At 47.7% G+C, this 12,228-nt stretch overlaps 4 protein-coding genes across 7 annotated transcripts; 2 read left to right on the top strand and 2 right to left on the bottom strand.

The window, feature by feature from the left end:
• Positions 1 to 516: 516 nt before the first annotated feature.
• On the top strand, positions 517 to 4,066 carry LOC135794462 (G protein-activated inward rectifier potassium channel 3-like). Of its 3 annotated transcripts, none has more exons than XM_065305778.1 (5): positions 517 to 654; positions 1,043 to 1,450; positions 2,462 to 2,892; positions 2,955 to 3,569; positions 3,648 to 4,066. In XM_065305778.1, the coding sequence occupies exons 2-5, from the start codon at positions 1,044 to 1,046 to the stop codon at positions 3,707 to 3,709; spliced, it is 1,515 nt and encodes a 504-aa protein (XP_065161850.1). In that variant the 5' UTR covers positions 517 to 654; position 1,043; the 3' UTR covers positions 3,710 to 4,066. The 3 variants fall into 3 exon arrangements, with proteins under 3 accessions (XP_065161850.1, XP_065161844.1, XP_065161857.1); XM_065305772.1 differs by lacking the exon at positions 517 to 654 and adding an exon at positions 722 to 864; XM_065305785.1 differs by lacking the exons at positions 517 to 654; positions 1,043 to 1,450 and adding an exon at positions 1,571 to 2,101.
• A 28-nt stretch (positions 4,067 to 4,094) lies between these two features.
• On the bottom strand, positions 4,095 to 6,659 carry not (ubiquitin carboxyl-terminal hydrolase nonstop). The gene is made up of 7 exons (XM_065305803.1): positions 5,992 to 6,659; positions 5,685 to 5,929; positions 5,373 to 5,625; positions 5,061 to 5,317; positions 4,752 to 5,001; positions 4,434 to 4,699; positions 4,095 to 4,379 (listed from the first exon to the last, which is right to left on the bottom strand). Exons 1-7 carry the CDS (start codon positions 6,106 to 6,108, stop codon positions 4,337 to 4,339), a joined length of 1,431 nt encoding a protein of 476 aa, XP_065161875.1. The 5' UTR covers positions 6,109 to 6,659; the 3' UTR covers positions 4,095 to 4,336.
• Positions 6,660 to 6,695: 36 nt separating this feature from the next.
• On the top strand, positions 6,696 to 10,322 carry LOC135794380 (pyridoxal-dependent decarboxylase domain-containing protein 1). 2 transcript variants are annotated; one of them, XM_065305651.1, is made up of 9 exons: positions 6,696 to 7,132; positions 7,215 to 7,558; positions 7,636 to 7,877; positions 7,930 to 8,159; positions 8,222 to 8,293; positions 8,364 to 8,621; positions 8,674 to 9,403; positions 9,472 to 9,609; positions 9,834 to 10,322. In XM_065305651.1, the coding sequence occupies exons 1-9, from the start codon at positions 6,989 to 6,991 to the stop codon at positions 9,995 to 9,997; spliced, it is 2,322 nt and encodes a 773-aa protein (XP_065161723.1). In that variant the 5' UTR covers positions 6,696 to 6,988; the 3' UTR covers positions 9,998 to 10,322. The 2 variants fall into 2 exon arrangements, with proteins under 2 accessions (XP_065161723.1, XP_065161713.1); XM_065305641.1 differs by having other exon boundaries at positions 9,472 to 9,705.
• Positions 10,227 to 12,114, bottom strand: LOC135794403 (trehalase-like). The gene is made up of 2 exons (XM_065305682.1): positions 11,699 to 12,114; positions 10,227 to 11,647 (listed from the first exon to the last, which is right to left on the bottom strand). The coding sequence occupies exons 1-2, from the start codon at positions 11,960 to 11,962 to the stop codon at positions 10,259 to 10,261; spliced, it is 1,653 nt and encodes a 550-aa protein (XP_065161754.1). The 5' UTR covers positions 11,963 to 12,114; the 3' UTR covers positions 10,227 to 10,258.
• Between the last annotated feature and the right edge of the window lie 114 nt (positions 12,115 to 12,228).

The following is a 12,228-nucleotide window of genomic DNA, read 5'->3' as shown; positions in this document are numbered from 1 at the left end:
TCGACTGCATTCACAACAACTGCGACCACGCAGGCGGCATACAGGGATCCGACGCGCCGGCGATTTGCAGCTGGACGGCGAGGATGTGAATACGGGAACGCTAATTCGATCAAATCGTAATTGCCGCGGCACTGTGTGGCGAAAGGAGGGATCTAAAGTGACGAAATTGAGCGGATGAAGTGGGCGACTTTCCGGTCATTAATCAGTTGAGCGCGGTTACTGTAATCGCGCAAAAGGGTCCATTATCCTCACACACATGCGACGCGAAGGACACAGCGCACCGCAACCGCACGCAATGCAACTTTTAACCAACCGACTCGATGGTTTCAGTCCATAACAATTTAATAAATATTGAAATCACGTCAATGCACGTCGTCTGCTCGGTCCTTGAAACGCACGCGGAGATGATGAGGAAACACACGGAGCGCGAGTGTGAGGTGAGGTCCGAGCTCGCGCGCGCTCCGGTCACACATCCGAAAGTCAATGTCGTGTTTCTACACGTCGATCTATTTGTTTCAATTTAATGCCGCGCGTGAAACTCGCATAATTTCGTCGTTTTTGTGTCGCTCGGTGTGGGCCAGCCGCTGACGACTACATCACCGCTCCGTCCAGTCGGACGAGGCGGTCTCCCGCTCTGGGACGCGCACAACACACGTGAGTTAGTCGAGGTGAAACTCTGCACAATTGCTCATGGCCACCGCACGTAACAACTGCGCTCGCAGCAAGCAAGACTAACAACAAATCATAAACACGCCAAACAATAACAACGCATTGTTTCACCTGTGCGGCCCTAATTAGTGCATAAATCAATCGATCACAAATGCCATTTTGATAGGGAGCCGACGTCGTTATTGCCGTTAACGCGTAAGTACACAGTGCCAATCGAGTGTTTCCTGCAAGGATAATAGAGCATTATGCTAAAGCAAACACTTGGTGCGTGGTACACACACACTCACGCATACACATTCGTGCGAGGCGTGGGAGGAGATTAGCGCACACACGAGCACACGATATGATTAATTATTCTTCTAATTGCGTACAGAATGAGATTATTTAAAAAGACACCTCAAATTCAAATTACGACAACGACACCGACACCGCCAGCGGAAGAGAGGACCCAAATGAGTCAAGACACGACTGTAGTGATAACTACAACACCTCCCGAGGAGGAAACGAAGGAATTCATCAAAGTGGAGGAGAAACAAAGCGCGGAGCAAACGAAAAATGGCCAGAAAGACGCTAACATTACAAACCCCAGTGCAATTCCACAGAAGTTGTTCTACAAACCGGGGGTCATCGAAGAAATGGAAGAGTATCGATATCCTGCGGTGGAGGCGCCGCTTATATTCAATTCGAAATCTGCCGCGCAGCTTCCAGTCATCACTTCTGGAATGAATCGCGTCTCCACGTGCAATAGCTCTTTCACGTGCATCAAAGAAGTTACCTATCGGTAAGCCTGAAATAATAAGATTTACATGAAAAAAATAATTATAAACTTGATTAGTATTTAAGTTACCTACATATGAGCGCATTTAGTGTAAACTAATTGCACCACTTCTATTCTATCAAACTCTCGCAATGACGATGATCGTTGTTATCTTATCTCTACCGCTGTAAAACGTACGCGATGAACTAAATCCGGCGGCAGACTGAGGCACACGCGCGCAAAACTCTCGCAGTTCGTGCCGCACCTCCGTGACTACAACTTTTCCGCCACCCGCGCGTGTTTTTCTTCTGACTTTACCCAGTTCATTAGCACCATGTGAGATTGGTTAAAATCATCGCGGCATGATGTAAATCGGCTTAGTTTCGATCATCGCGGCGGGCATGTAAGCGACTCACTCCAATAAGCGACCCAGTAATCCAATCGGTTCGTGTGCTGAAGCGTATTAAGTTCGCGCGCTCGCCCGGCGCAATCACAGCTCAATTGCATTCGTTCTTGACGTTTCTTCGACACTTGTTTTAAAGCGTTGCGCGCAAGCATGGACTCGCCGCCAAGCGATCGCAAAGTGCTGATGTTCAACGAACAACACTCACCTCGTATCAACTCCTATGAGCTTACGCCAGGAGTTTATTATCCTAAATCACCGACACTCTCAAGGTAATTCTCAAACACAGCAATCGCGTTTTGATAAGTTTTCAGACGGTAGTCCTTAATTAAATCAATCAAAGAAGAAATATATTCATGCATGAATTATATGTTGATTATTTGAACAATATGATGTCACAATAAGCAATATCATTTCTTCATGCTGTGCAAATCAACGTTAATGAGTCTTTTCTTTGTCTGGCCGTGTGGGAGCGGGTGTGAATTGGCGTTAACGTAAGAGTTTTTCCCAATTCGACGTAATCCTTCCTTAGGTTGATACACAAAATTGTTCTAATGCAATTAACGAATTGAGAAGTCGGCGCTAAGTAGATGTTTTCATTTGCGTAATCTTGCGGTCTCGTTTATTTTTAGAAGTCGTTATCGTCCTGGTGCCACACGCAAGGTGCGAAGACGCGCTATCCTGAAAAATGGTGACTGCAACATTCTGCAATCGCGCATCTCCAAACACCGCCTCCGCTTTCTGCAGGATATTTTCACGACGCTGGTGGACTCGCAATGGCGCTGGACGCTGATTGCTTTCGCGTTGAGTTTTCTACTCTCATGGCTGGCGTTCGCCGTCATCTGGTGGCTGATATCCTTCACTCATGGTGACCTCGAACTCAACCACCTGCCGCCTGTTCAGGAAGAAAACGAGTGGAAGCCTTGCGTGAGCAACATTTTCGACTTCACGTCTTGTTTCTTGTTCAGTATTGAAACACAACACACCATTGGATATGGATTCAGAACGACGTCCGAGGAGTGTCCGGAAGCCATATTTGTTATGTGTATGCAGAGTATTTGTGGTAGGGTTTGAATTAACAGTAAATTAAAGCAAATGTGATTAATAATGATTTTTGTACCGTAGGTGTGATGATCCAGGCTTTTATGGTGGGAATTGTCTTTGCAAAAATGACGCGTCCAAAGCATCGCACGCAAACTCTGCTGTTCTCGAAGAACGCAGTCATTTGCCAGCGCGATGGTCACCTGTGTCTCATGTTCCGCGTCGGCGATATGCGTAAGAGTCACATCATTGGCGCCAGCATACGCGCCGCGCTCATTCGCGCCAAACAAACGAAGGAAGGCGAAGTCCTCTCGAACTTTCAGACAGAGCTTGAAGTAGCCGCGGACGGGTGTGACGGTGATCTATTTTTCATCTGGCCGATGACAGTCGTGCATCGCATCGATGAGAACTCGCCTTTCTTCCACCTGTCTGCCGCTGATATGCTCCAAGATCGTTTCGAAATCGTCGTGATCCTGGAGGGTACCATCGAAAGCACCGGTCAATCCACGCAAGCACGCTCCAGTTACGTATCTGCAGAAGTGCTCTGGGGCCATCGTTTTGAACCGGTGGTCAGTTACAATAAGGACCGCGAGGGGTACGAAGTGAAATACTCGAAGTTCGACAATACGCTGCAGGTGGACACGCCGCTCTGCTCCGGGGCGGAACTCGCCGAATTCTACCGTATACAAGATCCTGCCGGTGAGTTTTCTAATTTTGGTGTAAATTGTGTGTTGTGGTCACAGTACCGTGATGTGAATGTTTCTTGTTTGTGAACAGAGTCTGGGGAGTCCTTGCAGCGGCTGAACTGTGACCCACCGGCCACCGAGACGCTTGCTTAACACGTTCATGTGCCACTCGTTAGTTTCGTCTCTTTTAGCGTTTAAATTAAAGACAGCTTCTTCCTTCTTTCACATCAGCGTTGTATTGGTATTCACTTCACGCCCAGCGGGCGGCCGACGATGCTTCGGCAGGTCTAAGCGTCGACGAACCCCTGGGCTCTCTGGGTGACATCAACGAAGATGAGGAGGGCGATGGCGAGGTTCAAGTGCAGGTCATCCAGCTTCAACAGGAAGAGGAGCCGGAGGGCGGGGTTACAATCGAAGAGTACAAGGAATAATAGTTTAAGTTACAACGATGTAATACACGCCTAGCGTATTAATAAACAAACAAATTGTTAGGTTTGCAGAGTCACAAAAGATATTTAAAAAAAAAAACTTATGCGAATAAGTTACGAAAGGCATCAAATTGGTATTTATTTGAGCAGATTAAATTACTTATCACATACGCAAATTATAACTACTTTATACAAAAATTACAAACAAATAACTCAAAAGAACTTCTGAAATGATAAAAAAATGAGATAAATTATGGAAGTGTATCACTTGACACTAACAAAAATGAGAATGGTCACCACCAGTGAACACAAGTTTGGAAGTTGCTGTCATTCGCGTCCAGCGACTGCGCGCTTACTCGTAACCAAGCATATGCTTGTGATAAAACAGAAGATAGCTGCAAATAATTACGTTAAAATGTATCCAACTGCGCTCAAAATGATCCACTTACCCTTCCGCCCCAAGCACCTGCTCCAATGATGATGCAACAATGCGATGGTCATCGCATTTATACCAGAAATCGAGCTGATGTCGCACGTACGCAATGTAATGCCCGGTGCATGGCCCACCGAAGTGCGTCACCACCGCAAACAGCGAGTAGCGGTTGTCGTCCGGCGACGTTTCGGCGCTCGGCTTGCGGATGGAATCCGGGGTCATGTACGGAGTCATATCTAACATCTCCGGGAAGGCTATCTTGGTCTCAATCTTTTTATTACCCTGTAAAAACAAATTAACAACGGGAACCTGTGATAGGACGACGTTAGCTTACATCCTTGTTGACTTTAATGCGCCGCAAATGGAAGCACAGAACTATTGGCAGGGTTTTGACGGTCAATTGCTTTGTTGATTCCTGATACGACTTGCAAGTGGAACACATGAAGAGGTTGACTTCGCCCAAATGCTCGGTGGAAGTGAACCGCTCGAGGCAGTCGATGAGCGAGGACTGGCAAGGGTCACCCATGCGCTGGCCCAGCTCAAGAGAGATATCCCAAAGGGGATCGACTTTCGTAGACACGCCCCTGATAAGTAAATGTGACAAACGAACATAGAAATACACGGAAATCCTGAAATAACGTACTTGCAACACTTGCAGACAACGTCGCTCTGGACTTGTCCGCTGAAGATCTGGTCAATGATGCAGCTGCATTTGGTGGCGTGTTGTGGCTGGTCGGCCAATGAGGGATCCCGGCACTCCTGGTGCAACGCTTCCAGGGTCGCGATGAAGAAATGATGAGCGTCTTGTTGCTCATCGCCAGCGAGCTCCTTGGCACGAATCCAAGTCATGTATACAAGTTTATTCAACACCAAAGGATCAGTTTGCTCTTTGAAAAACTCCTGCACAGAAAGATTTTGTTCAATATTCTGCAAACATTCAAATTAAAGAGTTTACCTGGAATAAGCGGCCCAGTTCACACACAAGGCAGGACCCAGGCGGTAATTGGCACTTGTGTCTGTCGCTAAAGAAGTACTCCCTGAGCAGGGGAGTGTGGACCAGAATCTGTATGATACAGTTCATGAAACAGGTGTTACCGAAATTTACCAGTCCTCTCAATCCCCTTGTCGACTTTGGTGTGATACGGATTCGCTTGGGCAAGGATCCGTCAACCAGTTGCGGCTCGAGACCAGCGCTCCAATGGAGCACTCTAAAAAAACCGCACAAAATGAATAAAGAACCAAGTGTCTGGAAGGAAATCGCACCGACCTTTTCGGGCAGTTCTTTGATCTCAGCGCGTTGCTGAGCGCAGCTTGGTCCAAGCGCATATCATAAACATAGTCCTCACATCGGACGCAAAACATTTGACCGTAGCTGAGCTCCATTGCGAAGTTGTGCGAAACTCGGGTCGTGTGTCTTGTGAGATGTTCAGAGCATCCGATGTAGACGCATTCCATGCAGATATGTAAACGCGGCCCGGGTTGTTTGCATAAATGGCAAAACGCCTCTCTCTTCTAAAGAAATGAATTTGAAACGTGTGAAAAGCCGGTATACTGTGAATGTTTAAGCGAATTACCTTTATAATTTTCATTTCGGGTTCGGAACTGACAACGAACAATTCATGAAGGCGACTGTAGGTGCGTAGATGATTCCTGAGATAACTTCTTACGTGAGGGCAGGGTTTTTTGTCCATTTTGCGGTTGTGCAGGGGGAGCGGTTTTTAAAATTCTGTGGGACGGAAAGCAAGCAAGCAGGTTGGAGAACGAAATGAAAATGACATCCGACGAAGTGCGTTCATAGCACGTCGCCGCCGCCTTGTATTGTTGTGAGTTTGTTTGGATTCGGATGCTATGAACGCACAGCCTATTTGATAACACGTGCACCACTGACCATGACTGACCATGAATTGGCAAAATAGAGAGGGGACTGCTTCATGACAATTTGTGTATTTTGTTTGCGCATGCGCAGACGAGCTTGGCTCACGACTCCATACGATCATTGACGATTATTAATTGTGCCCAAATTATCTTGTTCAAAATATATAATATCTAACACCACATGAAGTTATTTCAAAATTTATTTTATGCAATATATCATCTTCTGCTTCGTGCAAGTTCTAATGATTGGTTTTCTTACACAGATGAAAATATCATGCAAGTCATGCTCTGCATTTGTGATTGTTTTTGTTTTCCTTGTTGACAGTTGAATGATTGTCAACTGACACGGTAAACAAAAGTAACCGAATTGAATCAATAAGAATAATGCGTTTGCCACGAAAAATAGGAGAATTTTAAGCGCACAGACTGCGTGTTTCTAATTTTAAAAGCGAGCATAATTCGTTTGACGCTTTTCCAAGTTTCGAATGTTTCGAATTTTCCTCGTCATAGGTAGGTGTGCTATATGTGTGCAGCGTACGTCGTTACCTTCGTAGCCTCCACGCCGCACGCAAACCTCGACACGGCCACGACTACCAGCGGCCAACTCAGCCACCTCCTGCGCTTTGCGCCCAGCCCCGCGATACGTCTCGTGAACACCGCTGCGACAGCGTCAACGCGCGCGCGTTCTCTGCCACGATGGCGACTCCGCCGACGCAGCGCAGCAACTCCACGCCGCAAATCGCCGTCGAGGCCGCACAGCCCCAAGGAGGGCCCCCAGCACCGCCGCCGGCGGTCGTTATGGATATCGGCAAGCCACCGAGCGAAAACTCGCCACGTAATGTACGTGTCTTAACCGCAATATCATGCACCCAATGCTTCTTATTTCCGAATTTAATTCTAAAACTCACCCGGTCACTTGCAGCCACAACTCGGAGAGATTGCAATTGAAGCTTCACAGATCGTCAGCCGGCTGGAACAGATTGCTGTAGGGGGCAGTGCAAACGACGGCGTCTTCAACCAGCCTACTGTGTTTTTAGGCCTGGATCAAAAGCAAGGCAATGAGATTATTCAAACTATTCAAACCCTGGTTGCCACTGATGAGGATGGTGAGCCCACTGCCTTGCCAGCACTTGATGACATTGCTAAACTTGTCATCACCTCACACAGTTTGGCTGCATACTGTGGCAACTTGGATAGAATGGTATTACAAAAATTAAGCACAAGGTTTACTACAGATACTACAAGATGGTTGAGTCAAATGTTTGGGTATGTAAATAACAATCATGCATGCAAAGCTGTCATTTGAGGCATCAGTTCATATCTGATTGAATCTTTGAGTGCAGTTTTCTGGACTCTTCTGCATATTACCACGAAGACCAACTGGAAGGCCTCGTACGCATAACGCGCATGATTCTGCACTACAAATATCCGCGATATTTGGAAGACGGCGCGCTGGCGTACACCGCAGCTCCGCCAACGATTTACAGCAGTGTGGCAAGTCCCCTGGGAGTGGTGCAACATTTATGTCGGCAATTAGAATTGCCGCTGTCTTGCGTAAGGCCCGTCCCAGTGCACACGCATTTCGGTAAGTGCGTCTGTGGCAATATTCAAATGGGAAAATAATTCAGCGCCAACAGGTTCACAGTATACGATGGATTGCACGGCGCTGCAAAAAATGCTCACCGAGGATATGAACGCCGGGCGTACGCCGCTCATCGTCATCGCCGACGTCGGCACGCCAATCACCGGACACTTGGACAACATCCCACGCATTCAGGAGCTGTGCAAGTGTCACGATATTTGGCTGCATTTGCGCGGACACAGTCTGGCCGCGCTTGTCTTACCACTACAACAACCCAACGGACATGTAATCATTTCGAAAATGTGTATTTTTATTTGAAATATGTGATGTTTCGCTGTTCTGTTTAGCAACCGGCGATCGCGGACAGTTTTACGTTGCCTTTGGGAAGTTGGCTCGGTCTACCAGGCTTACCAATGATCGTATCCTTTTTTAATACTCATTTATTTATGTATTTCGTGTTGTCGTGGTATTTCCTTATGAATTTCGCAGACTTTGTATCGATTATGGGAGAAACAAAACCCCACCGGAGCTCGAAATCGTCAGGTTGGCTCAACGCGTGAGAGCACGCTGCCCCTGATCGCAGGGTTAACGAATGATCATCAGGGCAGGCGAATAGTGTCGCTGCCCCTGTGGGTTGCACTGCAGGCGTTGGGTCGTGAAGGTCTACACGCGAAAATTCGCGATAATTTCCTCGCTAGCGAGAGGCTTTGGGCGGCGATCGATTGTTATCGCCAAGTTCGAGTTTTAGTAAGTATTTTTCATGCTACAAACTTTGGACGCTAATTATCCTATGAAACAGAGTCAAAAACCCGGTGGAGAGAGTGGCACATACACAGTGTCCGAGTTGATCTCGAAGGCAAGCACCGTACCCATCCTGTTCGAGACCACCGCATGCAGCGTCGTCTTTCAATTCATACCCGAAGCGAAGGAGGGCGAGGTGATCACGCGTGTTCCGCAATACTATGATAAGTTGAACTCGTGGCTGGGACAAATTCTGCAATTGGACGCGCCGCAGGTACCGATCGATATCTGCGAACTGGAAAACATCGGCGTGGTGCTGCGTTTCTGCCCGTTTGAGTACGCGATCGGGCAGCAGCCGACCGCCGCGGACATCGAGCAATTCGTGCAGTGTTTGGAGCAGCAGTTGATTATCCTCCGCGCGACCATCCAGCACAAACACACGTTCCTGAAGCTTATTGAGGCATCACCTGTCTTGCGAGTAGTGGAACTACCCGAATGGGCAGGATTGGGCGGTGTGAGATACGCGCCGGAAGGCTGGGAGGAGTTGCTCACCGACCAGGCGAAGGAGGAGCTCAACAATTTAAACATGGCGCTGGTGGATTCCCTGCGCTCGACAGATTCGGCGTTTTCGCTTGGCGAGGGCACTGATGGATTGATGTGTGTTCGTTTTGGCATGCTCACACCTCAATCGGAAGTGGAGGAGTTGATCAATCTGGTTATTCGAGTCGGGCAGAGCGTAGAGGAGAACTCCCGGGTGTTGGATTCGATGAGTGAAATAGTCAAACGAGGTATTTCTTAATCCACACACAAAGATTTCTAATAGAGAGTAATTGTATTTTGGTGTTTATTTTGACAGGCATTGAAACAGCGACATTGGATCTTCAGAAAGAGAACGAGGAGAAGCTATGGCAGGAAGGCATCCTGCGGCAGGTACCTGTTGTGGGCACATTTATGAATTGGTGGGCGCCGAAGACGAAGGAGACAGGAGTGCGAGGTAGGAGCCTTAATTTAACACAGGGCGTCGTTGAGTCCACCGAAAACATCTACAGATACCACATGCAGATGCACGGAGGAGGAAATTTACAAAGTGGTAATTACTAACCTACTTAATGCTACGTTCTGTTTTCTCTGTTTTCTTTGCTAATTCATAATAATCACAATCCACGCGTGCTTCTTCCGTGCACACTGATTAATACAACACTCCTGGTATGATTGCAGGTGTGAAGAGTCCGCCCACGCCGCAGATTCAAACACCAGTTGGTGGCAGTCACTCGCGATCGAGTAGCCACGCCTCAAGTCAGGGCAGCACCCTAAATCAAGGCGTCCCGCCACCACCTCCGCCGGCCGCCGACAACCCCGGCCCACCCTTAATCCCACTTTAATTTCATTCTTCAACAAATCAAGTTATTATCGTTTACTGTGATAAGTCACTAATCAAGTTTAATGTATTACTACTTACCGCTTAGTTTGTGTTTGGCCGCTAGCGGCTATTTTAGAGAATACAAGGCAGGGCCGTTTAAAAAACACGAGAAACCGATGCCGGATGCATTTTCGTCACACGCTGTGAGGATGGGACACACCAAAGAGAAGACACGCATAGCGTCTCGCATCTGTACTACAGAATGTATTTGTATTAAAACCATCTAGTTTGTTCTTGTAAAATATTTCGTAATAAGATCTAAGGCAAGCCCGTTGGTCCAGCCGAAACCCGCTTGTACAATGTATTCTCCACCGCCACCATACCTCCCCGGTACCAGCGCATCGTACTTCTCGAAGAGCTCGCCGGAATTCTTGAACCCGATGGCGTTCGCTGTCACCCAGAGACGTGCCAGTCTGGCGGCCATTTCTCGCGATTTCTGATTACCGCGGCGGAGTGCGGTGATGATGATATCCTGCAGTGGCGCCCATGCATTCGGATAGTCCCACTGTTCACCGGTTTGCTGCGTAGAAGCAGGTGTACCTCCTAGATAATCAAAAATGCCACTTCTTTGAAGGTAATCGTAGACAAAGTCATGTACACTGCCGTCATGATGGATTCCGGCCCATAAAGGAGCCAGATTGGAAGGAAAGAACTGACGCCGGTGCACATTCTGTTTCAAATCAAAGTCGTACCATGTGCCATCTGTCTCGTTCCAGAAGACATCGTAAATAGCATACTTCATTTTGTCGTATTCGACATTCCAGTAGTTCTGCTTGATGGGATTACCTAATACACTGTAGAAATGCGCCAGGTCATGATAACACTTGCCCAAATACGCGTTCAAATCAACCGGGAGAGTACGACCCGTATGTAATTGCGATAAATTTCCACCGGCACCACCGTAAAACCAACGAGAAGAAAAGTCCCACCCGCTCTCCGCGCACGCTTTCAAATCTACGTAGACCCTATCACGTTCACGTTCGGGAAATCTCATCGCCAAAGTGTAGTCCTCTTTGTAGGACTCCGCCCGTGGGCCTGTACTCTTCGGAAGGTACCTAGCCAACATATGCTTGCCTACTTTAATCATTTGACTCTGCCAAGAGAGTACTTCTTTCTCCATAAACTCAATATTACGACGTACCCATGTTATGTTCCCGGTGTATTTGAAATATTCCATTGACATTGAAGTGAAAAGAGGCGGTTGCGACCTGCGGGTAAAGTAAACCCGGCCGCCATTCGGAATGAAACCGTAAGTCTTAATCAAATGCACGAAATTGTCCAAGAGACCCCTGGCAGTTGTATGCATCTCACTCGCCAGCAAACCCTTGATGATCCAGTATGTGTCCCAATAGTAAGACTCTCTGAACCTGCCACCAGGTACGACTATTCCATTCGGGAGATAAATGATTGAATGGCGCGAAGGGTGCTCCGATACGGTTTGTTTGATCCGTCGAGTGAGTTTCGGCCAGATGGCGATTACGTTCCAAGCAAACGTGCGCATATCCTCATCGGTGACATCCTTGAGGAACGAGGGAAAAGGGGTAAAATCTGGTGGTACCCAGTCTTCCAACTCAAGATCACTTTTAAAGTTGGCGTCGACGAATGTCTGTACCTATACACATTTAGTTTGAAGTTTTGCCCGCGAAGAGAATTTACTACTCACTTGTTGCTTCGTCAAGTTGCCGTTATTTTCGGCCAACAGATGTTCGAAGTCGTCGAGGATGTGCCGGGGTTCCCGAAGCATGCTCATATCCACAAAGGTCTTCGAATCGGGGAAGATTCCCGCGGTTTGCACCACGTGCAATAAATCGCCGTAACAATAAACTTCGCTGTCGCATGTTGGCGGTAGACCGTCGGACGATACATGTTTGTTATTGAAAACAGCCAATAGCACAAAAAGCGTGCTTGGCCACCATTTAGCCGCCATGTTGTGCTTGTGACCGACGTGCGGCGATTAATTTCAACACTCCGCCGGACCCAACAAGCCGCCGCAGCATTTTCACTATCGCACGCACAGCGCACGCTATCACCAGCTACACGAGAATGATAAGAAGTGTCTTGTGTGTTATTTTCAGAATTCAGTCAGTCAGCGGGCACGATGTGGCAATGTGTATGTGGATAATGATAAAACTGTTTAGTGTTTTCGTCTGGTTCGTCAGCCGGTCGTCATCACTGCAACGTCCAACGTTCAGT

This window comes from Atheta coriaria, unplaced genomic scaffold, assembly GCF_025399875.1.
Source record: "Atheta coriaria isolate IRGN ID8LTWV9N9 unplaced genomic scaffold, Caltech_Dcor_3.1 hic_scaffold_1_pilon, whole genome shotgun sequence".
Classification (NCBI taxonomy): Eukaryota; Metazoa; Arthropoda; class Insecta; order Coleoptera; family Staphylinidae; genus Dalotia; species Dalotia coriaria.
The sequence above is the reverse complement of the archived record's forward strand: the minus strand, read 5'-3'. Positions and strand labels throughout refer to the sequence as shown.